Genomic DNA, 27,994 nt, shown 5'->3' with positions numbered 1-27,994 from the left:
TGCTCTCTCATTTGATGTTTTTTTTTGACATTCCGTTTTTTAAGCCAAAAACAAATACTGAGTACGTATTGGCCAATTATGATTTTGGTTTGTTTTGCAAGAACGCATTTGTAAAAGAGTGTTATGAACTAATTGGCCACTGAAAAAGCAAAAATTTACCTTATCCAAGGGTATATGTATGCAGAAATTGTTATACAGGGTGCGCCATAAGTATGGTAACACGTTTGCAGCTCTATAACTTCACGTGTGGAGTTACATCACGTGTTACATCAATTTGTACAAGTTTTGTTCTCCATGAAATACTGACCAGATTAACGTTTTGAATTTTCAAAATTTCCCCCATCCGCATCAGCGGTGAGCGGCCATCGGCGAACGCGATTCTAATGATTTTTCGGCGATCGGCGAAAAGAAAAAAACGGGTCGGCTATCGGCGATCGCCGATAAAATTTTATATGTATGAGTTTGGCGATTGGAAATCTCTCACGCAGTCCAAGAAAGACTCCTCTAAAGAAGAAAAAAGAATACTTTGGAACTAAATTTCACTACTTTTCGAATTTTAAGATATCAAGAAGTGCTTTTCGTTGCCTAATATTTTAGATTTTAAAAATTTTTATGTGAAAGAGCTTTTAAAATTGATTTTTTACATTTGAAAAAAAAATAGACGCACGCCGATCGCTGATGGGCAAGTTTTTTCGGCAATTGGTAATCGCCGATCGCCAAAAAAATAACCAATATCATGATTAAAAAAAACAAACAAATTTTTAAGATTTTAAATGATTTTTTGAAAAATGAAAAAATCTCAGTTTACCCCTAATTCCTATTTGAACTTCCGCCAATTGGATTTGTTCGATGGAGCGTACTTGCATTATTTTTTTATTAATTTATTTTATTTTTCTCATTATTTCACTGATTTTCTTAATTATTCCTGTATTTTTATAGTAAAGAGAACTGAAAAGCACGATAAATGCAAAATGTTTGTTAAAGCAATTTCCCCATTGACCGCACTCCACCTTTAAGTGTTTTAACCCGGAACTCATCCTATTTTTAATTGTAAATATGTTATTTTTCACTTTCCTAACACGAACAATAAAAAAACATTTGTAAAACAATAAAAAAACATTGATCACACTGAACACAAAAAAATTTCCGACAATTGTTTAGGAGCAAACGACATTTACCCAAGAAATGTGCGTACCAACTGGAAAGGCATTTGTACTCGTTGAGGAATACTAATTTTGTTCTTTCTTCCAGGCGTGTTTTTGATCTCAGAGCTCGAAGAGTGATGATGAACAAAACGAAAACCGGAAAAGAAGCAAGTGGGCGTCATAGTTGTCGCACTTTTTGAATATATTCAATACAAGAATACAGTAAAGAAAAAAGAAAGAAACAGGGAATTTTTTCCTTGCTGATTCTTTTAATAGAGAAGTCCTGAGCAGTTCAAGGATTCCTTATCAGTTATTTTGCGTAAAGTAACTATGATTCACAAATTACCAATAGAAAATGCAGTTTTCACATTGGAAAAACAAAAAAACAAAAGCTATTGAACATTAAAAAATCGGTACTTGTGTGTTTTATGTATGCCCTCATTTAAAATTTAAATTGAGCTTTCATTAATTTCTCCTTTCAATATAAACGTGGTACGCATCATTCTTCGTTGGGCTTAGAAATGGCTATTTTCTAAGCTTAAAATTAAAAAATATTCCACACGTTTTTATTTTTTAGACTTATGGAAGTATCATTAAAAATAGAAACAAATTTGAAAAAGGAGCATTTTGAATTCGAGGAGCTAAAGCGGCATAACTGTTTTTTTTTTGCGTGCGAAAAAATTTTCATTAGCAAATTTTTTGTAAAATTTATTCTTTGGCCAATTATACGGCTGAATGTGAAGATGAATTTGTTTTTAATAAATATATGGTTTCTACATGAGTTCTCTCAATTAACCAGGTAAGTTGATTATGTTTAAAACAAATCGGAAATGGGCTGAATTGAAGCCCAGAGCTTCAATTCAATAGGTTGGAGAAATTACTGAGTTTCTAAATAAAAAGTATTTTAACAAATGACTCAGTTTCTCGAACTTCCTGAAATGTAAAAAACATTATCCTGTAAATTAATATTTGCAACTTGCAATGAATCATTTCCACCTCCTACAACAATTACACCATTGTTAGTACAGTTTGATTGCTCCACATCGGTGCATCAGTCTCTCCCCCTCATCTCCATAGACCACACAAATGTCTTCTCCCTCTTGATTCATCTATCTCTCGCTTCAAATAGCTCTTTATTTTAATAGTGATAAGAAACGTGCTAAAGTACCGCCAACCGAGTGAAACATGCTCACTAGCATTCTTCACCTACTTTACTATCACAATGGCATGCCATTAAACATTTTCCAAGAGTCGATTCGGTTTCCTGTCATCACGACTGTGAAAATTCGCGGTTTTCACTCGTGCTCGTACACCTATTGCATTTTTTAATTCACCTTTTCAAGTTTTGATAAGAAGTTTTACGCACTCGATTATTTTCTGCTTATTCTGCAATTTTTTGTCCTTTCAAGTCGCACTTTTATAATTTTTCATTTTGCTTTTAGAATTTTCTTGCTTTCTGGTCTTATGGTTACTGTTTCAGCGCATGGATTCCGCTAACGCTAGGGATTGTCTACTACATCTGGCAAGAGCTAAGCTCTCTGAGCGACAAGACCTTGTTCAGCTCAACGATCAGTTTGTGGATATCATCGAACATGTGAGTTTGTGTTATTGCCTATCATCTCTTCTATGTACTGTAAAACAAAATATTTAATATTTTCAGGTCCACTATATGGAAGCTGAGCACACTGCTTTGGAACACGACTACAATTTGCTAAAAAGTGGAGTCCAGAGCGACAGTAGTGGAATTAATGAAATTTACAATGTTGAGATCAGGGTGAGTGTCAATTGTTGCAGCTGTCTTATTCACGCTTCCAGCATTCTTGTTCTTTGTGCGCTATCAGTTTTCACTATTTACTTTCTGTGTGGGCTGAAACCATCAGTTTCCCTCACACAAGTTTTAGCGGCGATGAACTTGTTTACTCGTTAAAAGAAACGAAGCCTACAGTTTTAATGACTTAAAAGTACATTGAAGTTGTGCTCTTTCGTAGAGTACGATAATTTCCTTTGCTTGCGTGTCGCGTTAACTACAAACAATAATCTTTACGATCGTTTGTTTCCGAAGAATTCATTTCTTTAATTATCATTAGAGAATAAAGGGAGTGGCAACTAGAAACGTGCAAGCCGCCTACTATTGATAGCAAACATACTATCATTCTGGTCAGCTGTAAAAAATGAAACTTCTGATTAAAAACAATTTGAAGTATACAATTAATTCATACGATGTATCAATATTATCATTGTTTTTCAGACTGTCAGATCGGGAATTGAAGAAATTAACCGAAGCCGGCACGAACTACTAAATGAGCAAACCCAGTTGTCCCATCAAGTCAAAGAAGCCGAACAACTTTGGAGACACACTGCAAAATCAGCTTTGGGGGTTCCCAAAGAGGTTGATGATGAGTTCCATAGAATCTGTCATATCAAGATGGAAGATTGTATCACTAAGAGAAGAATCAAGTATATGGAGGATAAGCTCAGACTGATCAAACAGAACAATGGAAGAATTTTTGAGCATATTAATTTGATGAGAATGGTGGGTTCGATTTTTTAAAAGACTGTTAATACATGCAAAAACAATAGAGGTTCAATTTGATAGATTTGGAAAAAAAACTCATAAGAACTTTTCGGATATCAGTTTTTTGGGATAGATTTAAATCACACTGGTATTTTGATTGTTGAAATATATTCAGTAGGTACATATATAAATTTTTTTTTTCAAAAACTTATTTTTTTATTTTTTCGAAATGATTTGTTTTCATTTCGCCCAACACGGAAATAATGATTGTAATGCTAAATATAATTTTGAGCCAAAAACTATCTGTTAAAAAAAAAAAACATACAAAAAACTTAGCTGGCTCAAGTTTTCTGTTTTTCAGTTAGTAGCGTGAATGTCATGAAAGACTTGCACTGCCTCTCAAAAAACGCGAGGTTCCTTGTGATAAGCTAAATTTTTTGTCAACACAGTTAAGAAGTTTGACTCATTATCTTATTCATTATCGACTGTGAATTCTCTATATTCAGAGAAAAGATCAAGCTGTCAGTCTGCAACAAGAATATCTTCTTCGCAAGAATGAGTTGTTGCACAGTATCCGAAATATGGAGGAAGACAACAAAAAGATTATCATGAATGAGCACAAATACTTTGTTCGTGATCGCAATGCGGATCGTCACGTCTTCCGCGATCAACTTCGCAAGGCAATTGCTGATATTCGTGCTGATTATGAGGCTAACAGATTGAGAAACGAAGAAGAAATTCGAATTCGCTTGGAAAGGGAAATCCATCGAATGAATACCACTATGCCAGGAGTAGTTTGCTATGACAAACTGAGAGAGGAGCTTTCGATTGTTAAGAACAATCTTTCTGGATTGCAGAAACAAGTTTCTGAAGTTGAAATCAGAGTGAGAATTTGAAATTATTTTCCATGATGATTGTGTAATTTTCAGAACAATTCTCTCACTCAACAAATTGAATTCTATCGTCTGGAAATTTCGGAAAATAACAAGCTTTTCGAGGATACTTTGGAATTCAAAATAAAGGAAATTGAGAAGATGAGAGAGCAATGCACTGCCATCAGTGTTGAATTGGAGAAACTTTGTGACTTAAACATTGTATGTTGTATTATTTTGTGTGTTTATTAAATTGTTAACGTTTTCAGGACTTGCAAAAGGAAATCGCAAAATATCGGGAACTTCTCGACAGATCTGGAGATCCTCGTGCAAATGCGCCAAGTACTCAAGTTATAGCAAGCGCGCTTAGTCGACAGAACTACAGCAGCATTTCTGACCACCATAGCCGAACTTCTTCTGGAATAGTTCAGCACACTGCTCATCACGCTGTGAGAGATTCCTCGTCGTCCAGAACTGGTACCACTATTCATGAGACCATCACTCACACGCCAATTCCAATTCCTGCTACACTTCCTGTTCAACCAATTCGTGAATATACTTATTCGAGGGACGCGAGCCCGATTCGTCCATCATATACTCCGTACCAGCAGGAGTCTCGTGCTGATAGCCGATCTTCTCTCAGGGAGAGAATTCAAATCGAGACTCTCCAAGGCACACTTCCGGTTCTGCCAAGCCATTCGGTTGAAACAATTCGTGCTTCAGATAACACCCGATTAGTGAGAGACCTTAGCGCGGGAGGTCAGATTAACACAACACAGATTAACAATCCATACGCGTCTCGTACTCCAACTTCATCGGTCAATGATAGGATTGCAAGCGAACGTCGTGATAGTGAAATTCGTCGCAACGATGCTTTACATCAACCTTATCCAATTGGTGGTGCCGTTCCTCGAGTTGAGCCTACAATTTTTAATGAACGTGCTCCCGGTTACACTCATATTAATAGCAACTTCCCGCTAATTACGCCAGTGACTGAAGGAGCTACTGTCCCCTCATACTACGATACTTTTAATCGGAACTCGAGCCAAAGAGGGCCACATCATTCGAGCTATCATGCAGCAACAGGCTCAGTGAGCAATAGCATCTCCACTACTCTACTCAATGAAGGATCAATTGAACATAGCAGTAGTGAGTGGAAGACGGCTTTTAATATTGACTGACAACACCTCGTCAAATGCTAAGCTTTGAGACGTTTTTAAGCTGTCGAAAACTATCGTATCATACCATTTTAGTTTTTTCCAGATTAGTTTGAAAAAAGAGTTACTGATAAGACAAACGTACACAACCACCACAAACGAATCGTAAAATAACGTTTACGATTAAAAGTTTACTGTTACGTGTATTATGTAACGACAGTTGAGAGAACTATCACGCTAGAAAAATATTTATAAAAAAATACAAAGAAACGCATTCCAGGTTCCGATAGTGTTGACGAGGACAACTTCCAGAGATTCACTAGATGGTACAAGGGGAGAGTGAAGATTTCGGTAACACTCTTTGCTTTTTAATATTATTAGGACTGAACAATTCTTACAGGATGTGACTGCAGATTTTGTTCAACTTGTAAATAGAAGCTCGAAAAAATCGGCAGACGTTGGTGGCTTCAAACTTATTCACGAGTTTGGAAACAAGAGCGTATATGTTGATCTTCCAGTTGGATTGATCCTTGCACCCAAGGATAGCTTGAAGGTTATGCTTTTTCTAGTGTAGTTTATCAGTTCTTATATAATAGCATTCAGGATCCTAGAATTCACAAATTCAAGTTGATTTGCTTTGAAAACAGTGTTAACTTGTAGAAAAAAAAAATTGTTTTTTTTCAAACGGCGCAAAACTGAATACTACTTCTATGTCACCGATAAACTAGAAACTGTAAATTATTTTTTACAGATCTACGCTCGTGGAGCAACTCATGAAAGAGGAGCAGTTATTGCTGAAATTGACTTCTTCGATACCACCATCCATACCAATACATCAATCAGAAACACGAATAATGAGGTAAATAGTCTTTGATTTACAATTGTAAACACAACTGATTGACATCTGGCCTCTTGCCAATAACTTTGATTACTCCAATTATATTTCAGGTGAAATCGTGGTTTGTTTACACGAGCAACACTGAAATCGGAGATGCAGACCATCATCATCATTGATACATTACTAATGCCAAATTTCTGATAACATGATAATTCTAACAACAAATATATATTTTATTTTCTCTTGTTTTCATTTTTCACACTTTTTATCAAGAAACTTCTACTCGTTGCCCCTATTTTTTTCCACTCACTTCTTGAAAAAGGAAATAATTCTTTAATTCAATCCCAGTAATTCGTATTTCTTTCATATTCTGAATTTAAAATAAACCTATTACTCAAAAAAAGCTCACTTGCCCCGATTCAATTATAAACATCTGCTCTGTTTCGAAACTCTGCTAAATGTAATTTTTTTTTATTCAAAAATTAGAGATTAAAATCGAAATTATTTAAAGAGAAGAAGCAGTTTTCAGCTTTTGTTTTTTTTGAAAATCAGTTTTGATGGAAGTTTGAATTCTATTTTTTCTTCACAAAATTCCAGCGGTTTTTTTTTTCAAAAATAAACGGTTAAGCTACAGAGTATTTTCCACTAGTTCATCTGGCAATACACTTCAACTTCCAAGTAAAAATATTGCTTTCCCGTGCGGTCAATTATTGCTAAACCAATTTTATTCGTTGGACTGTTTTGAGTGACCCAAGAAAATAATGTTTTAAAAACTGTTCCAAGTACAAAAAAGTACCTCAGATGAGATAAAAGTTGATTATTATCATTTAAAAGTGAACCGTATCAAGTTTAAATTTAAAATGATTCACTCATTAATTAACGGGGGTGTTTGTGTGGGTTGAGTAAAGGCATAGACAACTCATATCATAACTCATTATCGGCGCGCCTGTCTTCCACTTACCCTCTTTTTCAAACATTGTCACCTAACCCGATCCTCTACCATTAGGATATTCACATCTGGCACTGCTAAGTGACCAATTCATATCCCTTTCCTCTTTTTTTCTTTGTTTTGGGCTCTGTTTCTCTTTCTTCCATCTCCATTGGATACATGTTTTCAAATTCTTCGCCACATTTTTTTATTTTCATCTACCACTTTTCCACACTCTCTTATTTTCCTTTTCGGGCTCATTTCTAGTCATTTAGAATTTTGTTCTGACTTGAATATTGAACATTCACCACTGGCTTGCGGTTTTTCACTAATATCTCTACATTTCTTGTCGACAAGTGTCTATTAGCAAAATATCACATCGTTCTAATCTAATTAGATAAGAATAATATTCGATAGATCTTCTTTGACACAAAAATTTTAGTTTGCAGGGTTGCTGAGAGCAAACCAAAAATAATGCATGGAGCTTTGGAGGATTTTTTGACAAAACGGGGATACTCAAAGTGAGCTTAAGATTTTATAACAAACATCTAATATACACCAACTAAAATTTAACTAAAATTTTGAAGATACGCATTGCAATCTGAAATTGTCACGGAAGATATGCTAGATGGAATGAGCTTCGAGGCCAATAGTTATTCTATTTCAAAAGACAAAAACGGAAATGATCAAGTGCAAATCAATCAAGGTAACTAGCCCCTGCAGATGTTCCGAAACAAATTTTTTTCAGCAGATGGCAAACCATTTGAAACACAAACGACAGTTGTCCAGAGTTGCAACTAAATATCTTTTAATGCCGGGAACACATTTATAATCGGTCAACAGATGCGGTTTCAGATAAGAACAACCCTGCATAATTACGCGTTTGTTTAAATTCTGAACTGTTTTGTAAGAAACACATAACATTTAATTTATATACTTCAGAATGAAATTCATTTCAACATTGTTTCCGTTGTTTTTTTTTAATATTCAAGTCAGACTCCTTGAGAAAATATGAATGAAAATATGACAAATTGAATTATTTCATGTCACAATTCATATTGTCTTGTAGTAAAAACGCAACATTTCATCAATATCATATTAACATGAAACGTTGCGTAATGGGAATTATTTATCGTTTATCCATTGCTATAATGAAAAATACAAGGTTTTGGTGAGCACGCAACTAGCAAAAAGTAGAAAAATTGATATAATCGAGGTTTTATTTTCATGTTTTATTTGAAATCTTTGTTGGGCATATGTAGGCCATAATCATTGCTTGGAGGGTGTAAAGAGAAGCGGTTTTTGATTTGATTGATTTAACTTAACTTAACGATTATTAATTACGCGTTACGAGAAATTTTTATTTCGAGTCAAAACGCGGAAAATTCAGTTTTTTCCAAATATTTTGAAGTGATCTATTAAAAAAAACAAGTTTTTATTTTCTAGTTTTATATTTTAATTATGGTTACAATATTTATACTCTAACATTGTACGGGCATCCGACAGTGATTGAGATGTCTCAATAAATGCCGCAAACAGTTTTCACCACTTGAGAAACAGTATTCAAAAAGTTTAATTTTGACTGAAATTTTGACTGAAGTACATACTTCGAGCAATGCGGCAACCGGACGAATTTGCAGACTTCTGAAAATTTTTGGCAACTTTTTCATTTTTAAAAAATTTTTTTTAAACTGCCAATGAACAAAATACTTTTTCTTAGATACAATAACGCTATTTCAATGAAATTCAGATTAAAATAAAATGAAAAAACTTCGTAAACAATTTTCTCTGATTGTATACTGCAGCGTTAGCAGTTCCAAAATTTTCATTTTTCTTTACATTTATTTACGTTTTCTGCATTGCCACCTAAGTCTCTAAATCAAATTTTTTATAAACTAACAAAAACTGAATTATGCTACTTTTGTCACAAAACTTTGTTTGTGTGTTTATGTTCTTCTCCCCTCACTGTCCAGGAAAAGAGTATGGAAAAATGGCTCGTGTGCGTAATGTTTATTCAGTCAGTAGAGTTGATGCTGCTCTCACTGTCTCATTTTCTCTACGCTAAACATATTTCGTCCCGCTCCCTCCAGTTTTGCCAACACCTGCTCCTCGAGCCCAGCGCCCGTCGTCAAATTTCCGTGAAAGGGAGTAAGGGTCCCATTCTCTAACTCTCCGTTTTTCTATAATATTTTCCATTCGAAGTATGCATAATTTATTTTCACAGCGCTCTCAAATGTCTCATCAGTCGAACAAGAGTTGGTGTGACTCATTTCTGACTGCATACTGAATATTTGATCCGTGAGTATCTCTTCGTGAGAATATCAATGTTTTTTTCCAAAACTTATTGTTTCTATTATTAAACTTTGTAGGATTACTAGTCTATTGTAATGTTTTCTATGCGACCAAAAATTTGTAATTACCGACGACTTCATAACAATAATTTGAGTCTTTGAAACATAAACCCTGAATTGAAACTTGGTAGAGAAACTATGACATCAATTTTTCATCCGTATCTAATCAAGAAACCGTCTCAGAGTGCCTACGGATCTCCAAACACTGTTAGTCTGATTCAGATGTTCGTGTTGGGAGTTGGTAGAAATTGTGGCTTTGCCAATTTAATATTTGCTGCATAGTTTATAAACAATTCAATAGCTTAAAAAAGCAATTGTGTTACAAAATCAGCACTTTTCTGACTATCATTTTTAGTCAAAATTTCACTTTCGAAGCATAAAAATTGTTCATAAACAACATAGATTTGAATAAACCAAATTGTTAAGATTCCTATTAAAATCACTACTGCAACCTTTCCGAAAATGCCGTTTTGCAATGTTATGGCTGTTTTAAACATTTACATCTTTGAAACCCATAAAAAATGCATTGATGAAAGATTAGTAGACTCGGTTTTATACACGGTTTTATACATAGTACATCAACAATCTGAAACCATTGAGAAGTTTTTAACAAACAGTTTTTTCGACTGTCAACCCTTTATCCTTCATCGAACAAGATTTCATTTCGAAAAAAAAACTCTTCATTGGACAGTTTCTGTTTATTCCTTCTTCTTCTTTTTTTGAAATGTTCCTTTTGGATTTGATTTGGTTTTCTACTGTCACGCGGCACAAGTTTGCTAAGTTAAGCTCTTCATAACTCACTCGAATATGAACTTTGGTATCCTCCGTTGATCACCTTCATTGCTACTTCTAAACACATAGGCAAAATTATTTTGATGTATACTTGATGTATAGTTTCAAGATGGCTATGACCTGTCTAACTCGGTTACGGGAAAGTCTGAAAAACGGAACTTTACCGAAAAATATTGTTTGTAGCCATATTTGCCACTGTGCTATACAAGATATTAGAAGGAGTTTTCGAATGTGGAGGAGAGTCTTAATTGTGTGAGCAAAACTACCGCAAATAATCTGTTATGAAAAACTTGACTACATATGATAAAAAATAGGACTTCGTTAAGGCTTATTTTTAGATTGGTTTGCAATTTCCTTTCGAAATAGTTGAACGAGGTTATACGTAACGAAAACGGCTTTTCAAACAAATTTCCTGATTCCCATGGTTCACCACTGCGCATAAAGTCTAAAAATTATTTTTTTTGGCATACATTTTCAAAAGAAACGAAAAATTCTAAACATCAAGCTCAACTAGATTCAAAACACTTTAATATTGTTCAAAAAGGTTTGCTATATTTCATTCATTGATACTTTGCCGAATGAACGTTTTTTTCCTAAATGCATCGATGAAACTATTTTTTCCGTTCAAACCATTTCTCGGAATAGTTTTGTTTACTTTGTTATCTTATTTTTTGAGTGTTCACTCAATTTTCCTTTGGTTAACTATTGTTAGAGAACAAAGGTCGGTTCAGCAAAGTTGCAAACTGTTGATCAACAGTTACCTATTTCCAAGTATCCCCAAGAGTTAACTAAGAGGATAATAAACTTTTGTGATTTTATGTTTTATAGTTTGCTTTTTGCTCTAGAAACGGTACAAAAGCAGCCTGGCAAACATGTGTTTTATTATTTGAATCGAGTTATGTGTTTTCTTTTGATGCTAGGATATCTCTAAACTTTTTTAAATAACACCCTAAAACTCAATAAAAACGCCGCCAAGATTGATGTTTCAAAATACACATAATTATTGAAATTTTTCCTAATTCTCAGCACCTCAAATTTAAAACTACTTTCATCTTTTAACTTTCCGGCACTTCCCCGCCAACTGTTTGAAATTTCTCCAACGCTGTTACTTGTGAGTGACGCTTTTCTGATATTGGAGAACTTTTGAGAGTTTGGATGACTATCCAGTTTCGTTTAATTTTTGAACTATTGTTTACGACACTAGGCAGTACGCTCACAAAAATAATGATATAATTAAATTTATACCTACCTAGTTTGAATGAACTGGATCACTTGAAACCTCGCGCTGATTATAGAAAAAAAAATACTTTGTTTAAATATTCTATGTCTCCTGTTTTAGTTTTGCATGGAAATCCGCTATGTCACTTAATTGCTCAGTTGCTATTTTCAACAGTATATCACGAGTAGCTTGTACAATTCTTCAACTATAATATTCACCAACATCTTTCCCTTGGGTGCACTTTTTGGAATTCCGTTTGCTTTCTGCTGAACTCGCAACAATCCTGAGCGATATCAAGGATATTCGTTCCCACCACGAGCAACTGCTTGGAGATCAAAGTGACTGATGTCCCTTGTGGACAGATTGGAGTGTGAATGAAAAGAGAGTAAGAATTGATTTACGCGTATTCTTTTTTCTGGGAAAACAATCATAAACTATCATCCAAAGTCATGGGCATCTTGACGAACTTTGGTCACATGCTCAAAAATATACTTTTTTTTGTTGAATGGTATAAGGCTCAAATGAAGTCTCGTATATAATTTTTGGTATGTTTTAGTGTTGTTGAATTCTTTCTCATCCTCATGATGGTCAGTTCTCATGACTTTCCAACACTAGACAATTTCTCTAATTCAAGATGAGTGGACACTACTTTTGAACAGCTAATCGCGCAATTTAACATGGGGATTAAAAATTGTAAAACGAAAGTGGAATGGATACTCTATTTTTTACATAAGATTTAAAAAAACTTAAGATGCCTATCTTTGTGGAAAAAACTTGATTTTGTTGTTTTTATCCGACAACGTTTTTATGAAAAAACATAATACTACTGCATTATAAAATAATTCTTCTATTACAAATTAAAACTGTTCGGATTTTGACGCCTACTCGGCTTTGCTTCAAGTGTTTTGTGTTTCCATAACTACCCGAAAAAAATGGGGAGTATTACCGTTCACACATTCATAAATTCAGCAACTGGGCAGCTTCCAACAGAGTGACCCTTGCTTGTGGACAGATGTTGATATTTGTGTGTAACATCATAGAGTAGATTACAATCAGCACAATGAAGATTGTTGAAAGAGTGAACAACTGCTTTTTTTATTCTATTCGTTGCATAATCCGCATTCAAGTAAATAGTTAAACGATGCCGCAATTTTTGATCGCACCAGTACGAACAATTGGTACTTCTGTACTATTTCTCTACTCGATTTCGTTTAAAGTTAGAAGAGAACTATACGTTATTGCAACAGTATAGCCTCTCGTGTTGCAATATTCCAATACTTTAACGAAATTTAAAGAAAACTCAAAATTAATTATTTTATTGGACAAGAATTGATTATTCAAGTTACACTTTATTTTTCATTATCAACAGTTTCAATTAAACAAAATAAGGTACTTGTGTATTATACCCCCGCCCTTTCCGCGCACTATGGATGTTAAACCGCTTCCTAAATGATTGTTTACGGGACGATGGTTGCCTAGTTCGAATAACAACTAGTGATATTTCTGAATCAGAAACGTATCATTTTATATCATTTAGAAAACAATGACCAACATGTATATTTCACTTCCTTTTTTTGCAGAATTGAAAATCTCCTTTTCTCTTGAAAAATAATATTTAATTACTTCAACTATTGAAATGTTCAAAACAAAAAAAATCGCAACGGGAATCGTGTCCAAAATGTTGACGAATACAAGCTCATCGTCAAGGTGTAGTTATCAGGTTTCATATTTAAAAAAATTTCGTTCAAAAATGAAACGGTTCAGTTACTCTTTCATTTTGTCAATTATTCATTTTTAATTTGCATTTTCAACATCAACTATTGTCAAATTTTCAACCGCATTTTATCTGCCATTCCCACAATTGCGATTCTCAACATTCTACTTGTATTTCTTATTATCATAGTCAAGTTAACAAGTTTTGCATGTTTTCCCCAAAAACTAATTTGTCTTCGGAGGTTTGAGAATTGCGTTATGTGACCGTGGGATGAATATGAGATAATGAGGTATGGCTTGCCCACATCTCACCTTATCTTCAAACCTACTCAGGCGGGGAACTGCGTCATTTGTTTACAACAAGATCCCTATTTTATTCTTCTTCTCAGTCTCCACTTCTTCAACTTTTTGTTTCCCGTTCTCTTCTGTCTTTCACTCGGACCAACACGCAGAGCTTCACACAGATCCCGCCCCCTGCTTTCTCGACCTACGCCTCTTATCCAGGCAGCGTGTATTCTGCTCCCGGGGCCGCTTGTTTACGCACACGCGTCCCTCTCTGAAATGGACCAGCACGACTGAGATCTCGTCTGTCCCCTCCTTTCTCCACGAGCTTCTCGCCCTTCCGTCCCTTATTTTTCCTATTCAAGCTAGCAGTCGTTGCCATTTTCGCGCTCACTTTTGGATGTGGAATATCTAGTAGGTTACATTTTTCACCTTATAAAATTTTCTGTGTTTTGCTTGTTCAACAAACTTTTTTATGCTGTTGTTACTGCCAGGAATTTTTCATAATTTGAAAACGAAATTCTGCTTTTATTGCTTTCTCATATATCATATACATTATAAACACTCTTTTATTTTTGAAATCTGATATTATATAGGGTTTTAGGGTTTTAACTAATCATGTAAATACCATAACAGTTTTAATGTCAGATTCATTTCTTTCTATATTTTCAACAACAACTAATTTATTCCGTCTATGTATATAGTTGTTTACAAATTTCCCGCAAATCCCCTTGATAGAAATAACATTGTTTTCTCATTGATACACTATAATTTCCGTTGCTTGGTGCCAGGTGGTGGCTCGGCAGATTATCAATATTTGAAATATGGCAAAAGAGAAAAACAACGTTTTCTGATTTTGTGCATAACAGAATTAGTAATGTCCGCGTCACTAAATTCTCGATACAAGCGAAGGAAGATGAGGGGATAATCTTCCATTCCACCACCACACCTGGATTCATCCATTCTAATTGGTCACTAGAGGCTCACTGAGAATGGGTTGTTTTCAAACACTGCATGGACACTTCGCCCAAAGCCAAAAAAATTTCGTTTCTTGTTACTCAATTTGTCTTGTTTTCGTTTTTTTCTCAATTCTCATAGCCAAAATTCTCATAACTAATTTTTCGTCATTCATTTTATTCACTTCTTGTTTTATTCGCGTCGTTGTTCTCCATTCTTTTCCCACTCATGCCGTATGTGGTAGTAATCCTTTTCTCTCACTTCATTCCCTTCACTCCTCTTTCACAAGAATTTCATCTCATTTTCTCTCTCCTCGTTTTCCAAACTATTTGATGTGCGCAGGTTGTAAACAAGTAGTCAATACCGTTTTGGTCAATTTTCCTTATAAACGCTCTCTCGCAAATAAGGCCATTCTGGGGGAAACTGCGGACAGATTGTGATAGAAAACACGATGAAAAAAGAGAGAAGAAATATATTATCGCCATATCTCATCTCATCTTGTTTTTCCTTTTTCTTTTTTCTTGCCGTTTTTCTTTATCATATACCTTGCCAAACATGTCGGAACGGTTTAAAACTGTTTTTGCAAAAATGTAATCTTTACCCGCCCACCCAGGGTTAAAAATGATAGATTGCATCAGAAAGCCGCTATTAACCAGTAAATAAATCAAGGCCGCGCCTTCAATTTTGTTTTCACATCATTCTTCATTCTCGGCCTCCTGCCGGTCTCATTTCTTCCATTTATGATATTTTGCCGTTGACGTATGTTTCTTTTTTCCCAAATAGCAATAGTTCAGTTTTTCAAAACTCACGGCACATTATAATTATACGACAATTTCAGAGAATGCCTGATCCGGAGGATCCAGGTCGGGATGAGGAGGTGGAGGAACCGTTGGCAAAGAAGATCAGAGTTGTAGCGCAGGAGGCCGGGGAGGATGAGGAGTCTGAAATGGAGAAGGAGCCAAATGCGGACTTGTCATCAGAGGAGGAACTTGTTGCCCCGGATGCAGAGGATTTCGTTCCCGAAATCGACAATGAAGCCACAGCGCATTGTTATCAGGTGGCTGAGGCGATGCGAAGAAACCGGGAACAGAACGGAGCGGACGATGATTGGGACATTTGTAGTGGATCATCAACTGGTTCAGGTGGGTATATTTCAACATTTTGAATTTTGAGAATCAATCATATTTCATAACCATGATTATTCATTGTGAATCTGGAATCATGTAAATAAGTACTATGCATATATTTAATAATACATTTTTCAGTTGTGATGTTCAATGGAAGTAACGTTCGTAAGTTCGGAGCAAAATACAGTTGGGAAAGATTTGATCATGAAGCCGACCAGGAAAGAATCAACAATCTGTATCCAGCAGTACTCAGAGCTACGCGCCGCCTTAAGGAATCACATCCTCTTGACAATCAACAACACGTTATTCCGGAGTACTTCGTTCAGTCTTATGAAAATGCCATCGAATACTTGCTGAAAACCCCGAGACCAAATGGCCCTCTTGATACTTGTGAACAAATTGAGAATCGAATTTGTTGTAGGATTTTATCTTAGCTTATTTTGGGAATGAGAGTAATTAAACCATTTTTCAGATGAAGAGGCACGCGTACAGATGTTGCAAACAGAAGCAATCAAGTTCCACAAGAACTGGAACACTCGTCCTTGCTGGTACCATGATTATGGAACTCGATTCTCCGTTCAAACCAGCTACGATATGATTGAGTACCTAGTCTTTGCAATGTCTGAAGTTGATCCTGGATTCCAAATGGAAAAATCACCAAATGATGTTTGGCATCCAGAATACGATGAAATCCACGCATCTGGCAGAACTCTCATGGAGCAATGTATTGTCTTGGATTCAAAGTACCGTAATGAATTTATGGCGTTTGTCAAGGAAGAGAAGCAAGATCTTACAGCTTCCGAGGAGACCCATGTTCAATCTCTTTTCGGTAAAATTAACAATAACCGAGTTTTGCTATGGAGCCTATAATTTTCAGATCAAATGACATCCATTTTCAACCTTGACTTTGAACATTTTCTCATGAATCGTGCAGATGAAAGGGTTTGGAATGTTATTGTTGACGACGCAAAGGAAAAAGCAGAAGTGGAACTTGCAGGTCTTCATGCTGACAACGCGGAGGAAATTCATCGCATTTTCCAGAAAACTCACCGAATTTTCCTCAACTAACTGTTATCTCCTCTCCCAGACTTTTGTTATTCAACGTTTTTATTTTTATTTTAGCTAGTGGTTGTTTTCAACTAGATAGTCTTATTTTTTCGTTTCTGTCCATTATAACCCCCTACCTCGCCTCTTTTGAAGTGATGATTATCACATCTACCTCTTTTACATCCCCTTTCGACCTCAATCTATCTCTTTCCTACCTCTCCTTGTACCACTTAGTGATTAACAACCCACCAAAGCTACCTCTCTAACCGCACATATTTTGTGATGACCCTCCTAATCTAAGTCAATTACCTCACTATTGCTCAGAGTTCTTATTTCATACAAATCGAGATCTCCGAAGGTTCATCGCCGATAAGGATTCTCTGTTTGTTTTGAAAACAACTCTCAATAATTATAACCTCACAAAAAACTGAAAACAAAAAAAATTCTGAATGGCACGCTACAAATGTCTTAGCGAGATTCGACGGTAAAGCTTAGCAGCTCGCCGCGATTTGTTCGCACCATTTCTCCCCTCTCCTTTTCCCTCTTGTATGTCCCCAAATAATTTAACCGTTTTTGCTGTATTTCCTTTTACTAACATCCCTACGCGCCCAAATGGGTTAGTGGTCATAGCGAGATCGGACGGATTCATTCGCCGGTTGGTCGCACCCATTGTATTTAATCTAGTAGTGAGTAGTTGCACAATATTTCTTCGATGTAATTTTTTGCAATATCATATTTTAATTTTCAAACTCTCCCATATACTGAAAAATACTCTTCCTGAATATGATGTTGCAAGAAATTGTTTTTTTTAATTCCCATGTTTCGTTTTGATGTTTTGAGTTTTTGCAGAACATGAAAATTGTGATTTCTCAAAGGTTATTGCATAGTTTCAAGTTCTACCAAACTCTTTCAAAATTTGTATGTCCTATCGTAAGATTATTCCTCAATTTTTACTCGCTTTGCCTACCTCAAATGTAACGGAACGTTAGGGTTAGAAGTAGGGCCAGTGCTTGCACAGTGTGGAACTTCTACCCAAAAACCGTTAGCCATTGTCCCATTTATCTCTATTTAATTCTACCTCTCAGTTTGGATCACCCTTCTTTACAAATCATTTATTTTTACTGTGACTTTTTGTACAACTGATTCATGTTTCCCGCTTTTTTCGATGAGATTCTCTATTATTTTTGTTTTTTTCCGCGCTTTTATATTTTGATAATCTTAAATCCTATTTCCACACATCCTTCTAATATTTTTGAAAACGTAATGTTTTATCTATTCTTCGTGCTTATTTTTTGATTAATAACCTCTAAACGTTGTCTTGTGTTTGTGAAAAATAAAGATAATCGCGTGCCCAATATTTTCGTTCAATTTCAGAGTTTCACAATCACAAAAAATGGAAAAACAAAAATTTCCATCTACCCTGAAAAGCAAATTTGGAGAATAAGCCTATCTAAAGTCAATCTTCATCCATGAGTGACGAGAAAAGCCTGACAGAGTTTTTGATGCAACAAAAAAGTTGAAATGAGAACAGAAATCTCAGTTTCTACTTTTGTGTTTTGATCTTATTTTAGTTTTAAATAAACTATTTCTAAAAGCAAAAACTGATTTAGTTTGTTACTGCTGTTATAACAAACCTTTATTAATTGGAAATTGAATTCAACTAGAGTCACTCAAAAGTTTAGATAAAGTTATCTATGTTTGAAAGAATACAACAGTTTTTTTTTGAAAAAAAGTTTTCAAGGAAGTTTTAAAACAGAAATTGCTTCGGCGATATTTCTATATTTATTTCCAGCGTTTGTTTGTTCACATTATAAATAACATATGAAAACCATACAACTATCTGAAACTTTTCTAAGTTCAAACATATTGTTAGTTTCCGGGAAGAAATACGTTAAGAAAATCCACATTTGTTGAGAACAAGTTTGGTTTTGCTTGTTTTTTTTTGAATTTGAACTGAATTGTTTTTTAGCTAGTTGATGTTTATTTCTAACATTGTCGTACTGGAAAAACTTTTGTAATAGTCTTAAAACACACTAAACAGATATTTTCAAATCATCTCAATTTTAAAATGTAAGTAAAATGTCATTATAGTTTTTTTTAATTTTAGATAAGTCACAAGAAAAACTAGATTTTTTTTAGTCATTTATCAGGATGTGTGTAGAGTTATTATATTGCATATATTATTAATTCAATTCAATTCAATCCAATTTGTCTTAGAAAAACATTGAAAAAGATTTTTGCGATAAAAACCCTACAGATCACTTGAAACCCTACCAAGAACAGACACCATCGTCTAGTTAAAGGAGCTCTTTCATTGTTAGAAGTTTAATCTTTACAGATTATCGTTAAATATTTTTATTGCTAAATAATTGTTGTCTGTGGGGACAGATAGCTCAGTCGGTAGTGATGGCCTCTAGCAATCTGGAGGTCACGAGTTCAAGTCCGGCCTCACCCCCTAGGTTCACCCAGCCTCTATTGGGAAGTGGAGCAATCCACGACTGGATTATCGGCCACAGTCCCCGGCTAGGATGTTGCTTAAATTATAACCCAGTGGGATCACCACCAGGCAGTGTACCTGACTCCCAGATCCGTGTGCATAGCACTTGAAGAACGAATCGTCCTTTAATTCTTTTTAATCCTGTCCTTTTTCTTAACAACGATTAAAAATAAAATAGTTTCAGTTTGATACAGTGCGTGCAACTTTAATAGAGCCCCCTACTTTTTCGGAGTTTCACTGTTTTCCTAAAGTTTTTTTTTTTTGAGAAATCGTTAATGTCGTTTGATTTCTAATGTCGAAATTTCACTCTCCAAAATTGTTATGTTAAAATATCAAAAAATATGGAAATTAGGTCAAAAAGACTTAAAAATGACCGTTCAACTTCTATAACGCTCCCTCGAATTTCATATAATTTTTGAGGGCGCTAAAAAAAGTTCTACGCCCTGTATGTAGCTAATAAACAACGTCATGTTTCGTTGTAACGCATGCACTGGCATCAAGATGATTCACCACATTCCAACTATAATCCGACGGTTTAATTATGATCACCAAAAAGCTCACTAATCTTCTTTCCACCTAAAAAAGAAGTGCACTGGATGATGTCGTGGGAGGGTGTGCACACTCCAAATGACGCCAATTGTTTCGTATTGTATTGTTCGGTTGGTGTGAATGGCCGGTTGAAAAACGAGAGCAAAAGAAGGCATGAAACTTTTATTGGTTTGCTCTCAAAAATAGAGATGAGCTTGAGCTCTCTTGTTCGAATCCTCCACTATCCTGCCCAAAACAAAAATGCACAAATGTAAACGGAACAAACGTTTATGCGCCCCCGTGTGCTCTATCTGCATTTTTTAAACTCTAGGCCATCAAACTTTTCTCTTCATAGCGATGAAAAATCAGTTCGCATTGATGGTGTTTGGCACGCCACACTGTGAACAACATCTCCAATAGTGTCGCTATCTGATTTGCTTTTAAAGTAACATTTTTGTTTTTGACTAAAATAGTTAAGCTCCGAGTCAAAGCAATTGGGTTTTCCCAACTTTCAGTTTCATTTCAACACTGCAAATCTTTTATGACGGATGAAAGCATTGTGATGATAGTTGTCGGAACAAAGTTAAGACTGGCTCCTCGGCTTGCAAGACTAGTATAGGAAATATATGCCAACTTTACAACTCTTACTTTTTCAAGAGAAGGTGTATGTGTTTGTTAGCTTCCTTATTTTATTATTGAAGTAGTTGAACGGATCCTTCCAAATTGTCTCAATTTTGAAGTTTAAATGATGGAAATATAGTAGTTTCGTGCTTAATGCTAACCTCAGCCTCTGACTCATACCTTCTTTTGAATTTTGGGCCAAAAATCAAGCGCGTGACAGAGAATATCACTTTTTCATATTTTTTCCGTTTTCGTGTTAACTCTTTTTTCATATCTCATCATGCTTGCAAAATATGTGTGTGTGGCATTATGGTCAGACACGAAAAGTGCACGCAACCGGCCGATTTGCAAGGACAGATTTAAAAAGATGGGAATGAGAGGATTCACTTGTTGCAAGCTGACCAAAAGCTCTCGCACGCACTTCTTTCAAGAGGTGGTATTTAGTGTAGAGATGAGAAAAAAGAAGTTATCTAATTTTTGCCTCGTATCTTGAGATTAGATTTTTCCGTAGAAAAGATGATTTCAATGAACTTCATGTTTTGTTTTTACATACATACTTATATTTAAAGAAAATTCTCATTTCAGTTAAATTTGATTACGTGTTTTCATTTTATTCTTGTTTATGTTCAATTCATTCAGTTTTACGAGTTGCATTTTTGAGTGAAATGGCTAGTATAATTAGTGAACACTTGCTTTTTTTTAAACATAGAATCACTAAAAATTTTTGAAGATGACGATAGATAAAAAGAGATGATTTAAACCAAGATTAAAAGGCCTTTGACTGAAAATAAACACTTAACTGTATGGCATTTTTATGTGAAAAGTTAAAAAACAAACAGATAAAAATTGAATTCAAATAATTTTTGGTTATCTATTTAGCCACACTTTTATCAAAATAAAATTTTCTAAAGGATCAGATGAAGGATCAGTTAAGATCAGCTCCGAACGCTATTCAGTGTTGTTTCAAACCCAATTTGAACAGAGTGGGAGTTTTGAGCAGCAAAAAAGTGTGCTCTGGCGCATTCATTTGATTTCCGCTCGCAAAACTAGATTTCAACAATAAATTTTCAACAAACGCAAAGGTGAATTTACACTTCAACTTGTGTTCTCTTATATATTTTTTTTCCAAAAATAACATATTTTTACTCTATTGTTGGTTTAGAGTCTATTTATTTCAATTAACTATTTGGTGGTCGAACAAATCTTATAGAATAATTAACAAAGTATTAACCAATTGGGTTTTATATCATGAAGTTTTTTGTACAGCAGAACTTCAAAATCCATTTTCAAGTTTCACTGACTCCATGAACTTTTGATTCCATAAACCCTTATCATACCTTTATGCTGACTATCTATTTTTCCCATTTAAACTTATAATTTCTATATCCAAGCAGAAATCATGATTGCCTATCACACTGCGAGTCAACTGTTGATACAAATGTTTGAAATGATGGTTCTAGAAATAATGTATTATCGTGCTTTTTCAAGATAATCGCTTAAAAGTCTTAATCAGGAATATCAAAAAATTTTAAAAAAAAACCGTTTGAAGTTTTGGATTTTCGTTTGTAAATGATTTGGTACTTTCACAGTCATTTATTATTCAAAATATCCAACCAAATATACTGCATGTTTATAGAATAAATGATACATAATTTTCCCAGATTTGATAACATCACATGTACTGGATTAGCTTTTCCTTTTTTTTTTGAACGCTTAATCCAATTCCGACTCGATATTAATAAACATCCATATCAGTATACAGCACGCGAAAAGCAATAACATCAAACATTTAATGTCGGCAACTGGGAAACAAAGTACATTAGCATGTGATGTTCTCACACTCCCACAAAAAATGCGTTTTCTTGCAAATGAAAGTCATTGGACCAATTCAATCAAGTTCGTTTTCTCACAGTGCTCAATATTGACTTCCCAGATTCGAATGTAGCGAGTCGAGTTATTTTCAGAGCCAAAAAAAGTGTTGGCGTCGGGTCTATAGAATTTGATGGGAAAATATGACGTCTTGATTTCTTAGAACTGATATATAAGTATTGGAATCTTTTTTTCTTACATAATTAATGATTTTTTCAAGAAAAATTCATTCCCAAAAGTTTGTTACTCTACCTTAATAAAATTGAATAACACGTTTAAACTGTTCCAACACAACTATGAACATTTGAAAAGGTGTCGATTGTGAAAAGTATTTTATCATTATCAGAAACAGTTTCTGTAATGTACGAAAGCTACAAAATGATTATCGACTTTATATAATTGAAAGCTTTAGAATTATTTTATTTAGTATATCGATATTCCCCCAAATTATAAGAAATTACAATAAAACAATCCAAGTAGTTAAAAATTTCTACATGACATTGTAGTTTTTTTTTAAATAGTGATGTCGCGCTTCTGCAATTGTTGCATAAAAGCATGAAAACTTCTATAAATGAAGAAAAATCAGCATATTTTTTTAAAAGTTTTACCATGATGTTTTTTTTTCCATTTGGCACTTTGTTATAAGCATGTTATCTTTGTACTGGAAATGCGCTTTCAAGGGTAAATAAACATTTAAGTAACAAAACTTTTAGTTAACAAAACTCATTATTCTGCACCCGAAATAGCACATTCCTGACATCATACTTTCATTTGTGGTCATAATTTTGCATTTTAAATCTAAAAAACCTATTTCTAGTTCAGTGAATCATTCCAGTATTCACATCAACGCTCAATCCTAAATATTACAACACAATTTGGCTTTTTACATTTCCCTTTCACACTTTGATTTTTAATCACTCTTTTTTCTTATTCGAGATCGTTTTGTGCATTGCCGTCATCCACTCGTACTTCAATTTTCTATTCAAAAAGACTACGACCTCTTGAAGAAGCAATCGAAACCGTTTTCAGTTTAATTTTAGCACTCTTAGCAACCGAAACCGGAGAAAATATGTATGGGTGACACTTGAACAAATGTGGCAATACTCTTAGCCTTCTCTATTCCATTTCTTCTTACCCCTTCGGACATTATTGCCAATTCTCAATGTGTTTGACGTCGGAAACGGGCTCCAGGATGGACGACGACAAGGGGGCGGCTCGTTTTCATCTCAACAAAAAATTTGTTGTATTGTGCCAACTCCCTTCGTTTGTTTAGCTTTACAACCATTTTCATTTAGATTTCCCAAACCTAGTATTCGTGCTAAGAACTAAGGTGGAGCGGTTTTTGATTCGTTGCAGTGTGTTGGGTGATCTAGGAAACTATACTAAAAAGTCCGGAAGCTTGATTCAACTAGCAACGTTAGGAACTTTAAGGAAATTGAAGTCACAAGATCTTCGGCGGATGACCTGTCTATATACTCGGAAGAAACCAGAAAAAATTAAGAAAAGATATCAATATTTATAATCTTGTCTAAACTAATCTTTCCTAACTCTTGCTATTCTCAAAGTGAAACCTGTTAAACCCTCTGTGAAATCCAACATCTAAAAATATAACATTGAAGAAAAAATTACGGAAAGAAGCAAAAACTTTTTGTCTTCCTTCTTATTCCATAAGAGCTGTTTATCTCTTCCCTGTCCTGTCTGCGTGCCACTTTTGACCTCGACCTCCCCCGTTTTACTGCTATTGCTCAAGTGAGCAAAATAGGAAAATGGGAGACACCTAGACAGAAATAATGTCTAAGTTCAAGCTTCACCGTCAGAACTTGGAACATTAGCATTAATGATCAAAGCTTCACCTAACTACTTTATTAGTTGTTTCAATCAAAAACTTGTGAAGCACCTATGTATACATATTCTTCTAATTACGGGAAGTGGTCGTCTTCTGATTCTGAACCTTGTCGCCGACCGAATGGAAGGCACTAATTGAATTTTTCCCCTCTCTCATACTGATGATGGTTGATGGAGACTCCAGACTCATATTTGCTTCCCATCGTTGGTTATTCTCACTTCCGGATTTTGTTCGTTTTTTTGTGATATCATTTTCATAGGAACTCATGACAAAGACGGTAGTAGTTTTTGTTTTTCTTCGTTCTTGTTGAAAAATATGCCTTACTTTTGCCATATCGAAAAAGTTTTATCAATAGTGATACGCGTTACTTCCTTTTTGCGTAATCAAAATTTTCCCCTGATATTTAGTTTGCATATGATTTGTTGACTTTTTTGTATGTGCTTTTACTTTTTAAAAAGATTTTTAGTTTCACAATCAGTTTTGTTTTTTTTTCAAATGTAAATAAATAAAGCTCGAATTCCATGATCCTCCGATGAGGTCCGAGGTCCACACTCCACAGAGGATAATGTTTAAAGTCAGTCATATTGCGTTAAAACGATAAAACATAACAGGAAAATTTCACAAAATATTTTGATTACTTTTATTTGATTTGATTTGAAACATCGTCTGACATATTTCGGTAATTATGTGAAGAAACTTTGTCACTCGACACAAACTTTATGATTTCTCAAAATTGGAATAAATATGGGTTTATTAACATTTGTACGACTTGAAAAATGTCTGAAATTTCGACAAACGACGATTCAAATTGAATATCGAACAAAAAAAAGTCAATTTAAACTGCTGGAAAAATACAAAATTTTCAAAACTAGGTCATTTGCTTCCGCATGAACTAAAAAGTATTCAGCCTTTTAAAATATATTTGCAAACATTTTTGCGAATAAGACAACGTTTCTACTCCACAACCACAAGTTTTCACAGCAATTCCCAAAAATAAAAGCTAGCCATACAGCCGTACCCTCGCCATGCGTAACAAGAACAAAAACGTTAACATTTAGTGAAACCCAATTTCACAAATGACAAAATAAAATTCTTAGTCAATTATTTAGATTTCGTGTTATTTGTTCTTTCTCTTCAGAATACGGAGGAATTTTAAATCATTGAAATGTGAAATAAATCCAATCAAATTTTAATTCATTGCAATACGGAACATAACAGCTAAATTCCAATGAGCATCTTGTTTTTCCTTTCCACCTCCACCCACAAATATATGCATTTTTGTGACGTGTCGTTTTTAGCGTTTTTGTTTTTGTTAGCAATTGAAGTGCTCGCCAGCCTGATTTTTGTCTTTATGAAAAGTCAAAAAACCACTATAATGATGTACAGTAATCATTCTTGATTTTTTGGACTGGTTTTTGAATTTCTATCAATGTCCGGTTCCCGCGCTCAAATAGAATCAAGTCGAGTTTTGGAATTCCCACGATCAAGCGTGCGCTCTATTATTCTTCTGATGAATACGAAAATGCCAAAATAGATACTTGGCACTCGAAAAAAGGTTTCACATGACGGAGCTTATGACAGCTCGTCCGTCCCCCCGCACACATACACACCCATTTGTTTCTTGTTTTTTATGCCTTTCTTATATGTTCAGTCTTGCAGATCAAACGCTAATCATAATCTTTAGAGCCTCCTCCTTGTTCTCTTCCTTGTGTATTCTCTGGAAATGTTTATAGAGAAAGAGAGCAGATGAAGAATATGAGGAGATATTTCTAGTTGCTGCACCGCATATTCACGCCGGTCAGATCCGGATCAATCGAAAAAAAGAGAAATATAAATAAAAATCCATCTGGTCGACCGCAGGGCTTCGGAAATAACTTCTACTAAACAAATTTAGATGTTAAAGTTTGAAATAGAAGCTAGGATGTAGTCATCATGAGGTCACGTAGAGAGTTGCTATTAGTATGTTTCAGTTTCCGATTTTGAAACGGATCATCTTTTCTCAAATAGGTTAGAAGATTAATCGGCAACGTGAACGGCGTTTAGGAACATGATATATTGCTTGATATTTGTGTTTCTGAAAAAACACGGAAGTTCAAATTTTGAAGTTTTAAATTATATTAAAAGTTTATGCTCATTCTTTGCTGAAAATATCATTATACAAAATTTAAAAAAAACATATTCAGTTTAATTATTTTACAATAATTAAACTAAGATTTAATGCATAAACAAATCCTAATTACTAATTACTTATCCCCACGCTTCGTTTATTAGTCAGCGTCCATTTTTACTTGATGATTTCATTGCAAAGTTCACTGTTTTTACCCCCATTTAGAATTATGGAAATGTAGCAAGTTCCGATTCAAATCATCACTCGTTTGCAATTTTTTATAAAAATCACGCAAATTCTACTAGTCTCTTCTTTTCAGTGCATTCCTTTCAACTCAATACACATTTTCTATATTCACATCTCATTACTCAATAGATTTCTTTTCATTTCTATTTTAAGTACAAAGTCCAGTCACTCAAAGTTCATTAACGCACTATTGAGTTGGTATTTTTATACATATACCTTCTGGTTTTCAATGCAATAATTTTGGGCTCATCGAACAATAGATAAAATTCACCTCTAAAACTTTCAAGTTGTTAGCATTGTCAAATTAGATTTTGGTTGGGTTCGTGAGACTCTTGGCGTTTCTCAGAGCTTCTCGCAACTCTTGTCTATTCTAGTTCTTCTTATTCTTCGCCTTTGTCCAGAAATAGAATGAGGTGTGTAACGGATTTTCCCTCTTTTCTTCTCCACCACAAGTCTTCTCTACAATACCTGAAAAAAATTGAATAATCGGGTAAGGTATGAATTTGCAACCAATATTATCTTGAGAATTATAATTTTGTGAACTGAAATCAGCAATAGACTGTTTTTAATGTTAACAATGTTGTTTCTGAATACTGAAGATTTTACTAGAAATTACTACTGCGCACACGAACAAGCAATGTGCTTTGGAAATATCAACCAAACCGTCAAAGCGGTTATATTGCTTTGGGTTAATTCGAAAACAGAAGCGTAGATTATCTTTTTGCTTTCAGAATAAATGAAAACAGGCTTTTGGTTTTTCTAATTGTGTTTTTTTTTATTTCCAAAAAGTATACGTTTCTATGTTCTATGTATTATTGAAAAAAAACACTATAGGCTTTAAACACCTTCACGTCACTTAATTTAATTAAAATCTTTCCGTTTCTTTTTTTTTCTCGCTACTTTCTTATGAAACGTTTATAAAAATTGACTCCGTCACTTCTTTCACTTTATTATTCATTTTTCCACACATTCATTTTCTCGAGAATTCAACTGCGTACTCATTCTTGTGAAATGTTTACCCGCTAGAACACTTTGGGTAACGTGGTACCCAGCAACAGTGCGTCTCGACATCTCGAGGTTATTCCCAACCCAAATCCAGCAAATCCAGCCGCCAACGCAGATTTTTATATACTCGTTTGCATTTCTAATAAGAATCGTGGGCACTTGCATACGTTGTGATTCGAGATATGTCCTCGTTAATAGAAACAAGAAAAGAGGAGAAAATGCTAAAGTAAATATGAATGTTTAAAAAAGAGGGACAAGAAAAAGCCTCACCTTGCTGCAAGTTCTTTGTTCTTCTAAATATGAAAAGGTTATTTTTTTGTTCTTCATTAACA

At 34.6% G+C, this 27,994-nt stretch overlaps 3 protein-coding genes and 3 non-coding genes across 6 annotated transcripts; 5 read left to right on the top strand and 1 right to left on the bottom strand.

The window, feature by feature from the left end:
* Nucleotides 1-2,625: 2,625 nt before the first annotated feature.
* On the top strand, nt 2,626-6,922 carry ifp-1 (Intermediate filament protein ifp-1). Its single transcript, NM_077227.8, has 10 exons — nt 2,626-2,739; nt 2,806-2,919; nt 3,394-3,678; nt 4,167-4,544; nt 4,590-4,754; nt 4,802-5,681; nt 5,970-6,040; nt 6,090-6,242; nt 6,441-6,548; nt 6,638-6,922. The coding sequence occupies exons 1-10, from the start codon at nt 2,629-2,631 to the stop codon at nt 6,701-6,703; spliced, it is 2,331 nt and encodes a 776-aa protein (NP_509628.1). The 5' UTR covers nt 2,626-2,628; the 3' UTR covers nt 6,704-6,922.
* A 973-nt stretch (nt 6,923-7,895) lies between these two features.
* On the top strand, nt 7,896-8,486 carry C43C3.4 (Penicillin-binding protein). The gene is made up of 3 exons (NM_001270153.4): nt 7,896-7,976; nt 8,043-8,161; nt 8,204-8,486. Exons 1-3 carry the CDS (start codon nt 7,930-7,932, stop codon nt 8,254-8,256), a joined length of 219 nt encoding a protein of 72 aa, NP_001257082.1. The 5' UTR covers nt 7,896-7,929; the 3' UTR covers nt 8,257-8,486.
* Nucleotides 8,487-14,071: 5,585 nt separating this feature from the next.
* T14B1.1 (DUF4116 domain-containing protein) lies at nt 14,072-18,296 on the top strand. Its single transcript, NM_077226.9, has 5 exons — nt 14,072-14,226; nt 15,608-15,911; nt 16,035-16,313; nt 16,369-16,725; nt 16,774-18,296. The coding sequence occupies exons 2-5, from the start codon at nt 15,611-15,613 to the stop codon at nt 16,962-16,964; spliced, it is 1,128 nt and encodes a 375-aa protein (NP_509627.1). The 5' UTR covers nt 14,072-14,226; nt 15,608-15,610; the 3' UTR covers nt 16,965-18,296.
* A 1,426-nt stretch (nt 18,297-19,722) lies between these two features.
* Nucleotides 19,723-19,743, top strand: 21ur-14231. Its single transcript, NR_071865.1, has one exon.
* A 314-nt stretch (nt 19,744-20,057) lies between these two features.
* Nucleotides 20,058-20,185, bottom strand: T14B1.5. The gene has a single exon (NR_071863.1). It is a non-coding gene; the product is annotated as an Unclassified non-coding RNA T14B1.5 (non-coding RNA).
* T14B1.4 lies at nt 20,058-20,185 on the top strand. The gene has a single exon (NR_071864.1). It is a non-coding gene; the product is annotated as an Unclassified non-coding RNA T14B1.4 (non-coding RNA).
* Nucleotides 20,186-27,994: the final 7,809 nt, after the last annotated feature.

Source organism: Caenorhabditis elegans, chromosome X, assembly GCF_000002985.6.
Source record: "Caenorhabditis elegans chromosome X".
In the NCBI taxonomy this organism is placed as follows: Eukaryota; Metazoa; Nematoda; class Chromadorea; order Rhabditida; family Rhabditidae; genus Caenorhabditis; species Caenorhabditis elegans.
The sequence above is the reverse complement of the archived record's forward strand: the minus strand, read 5'-3'. Positions and strand labels throughout refer to the sequence as shown.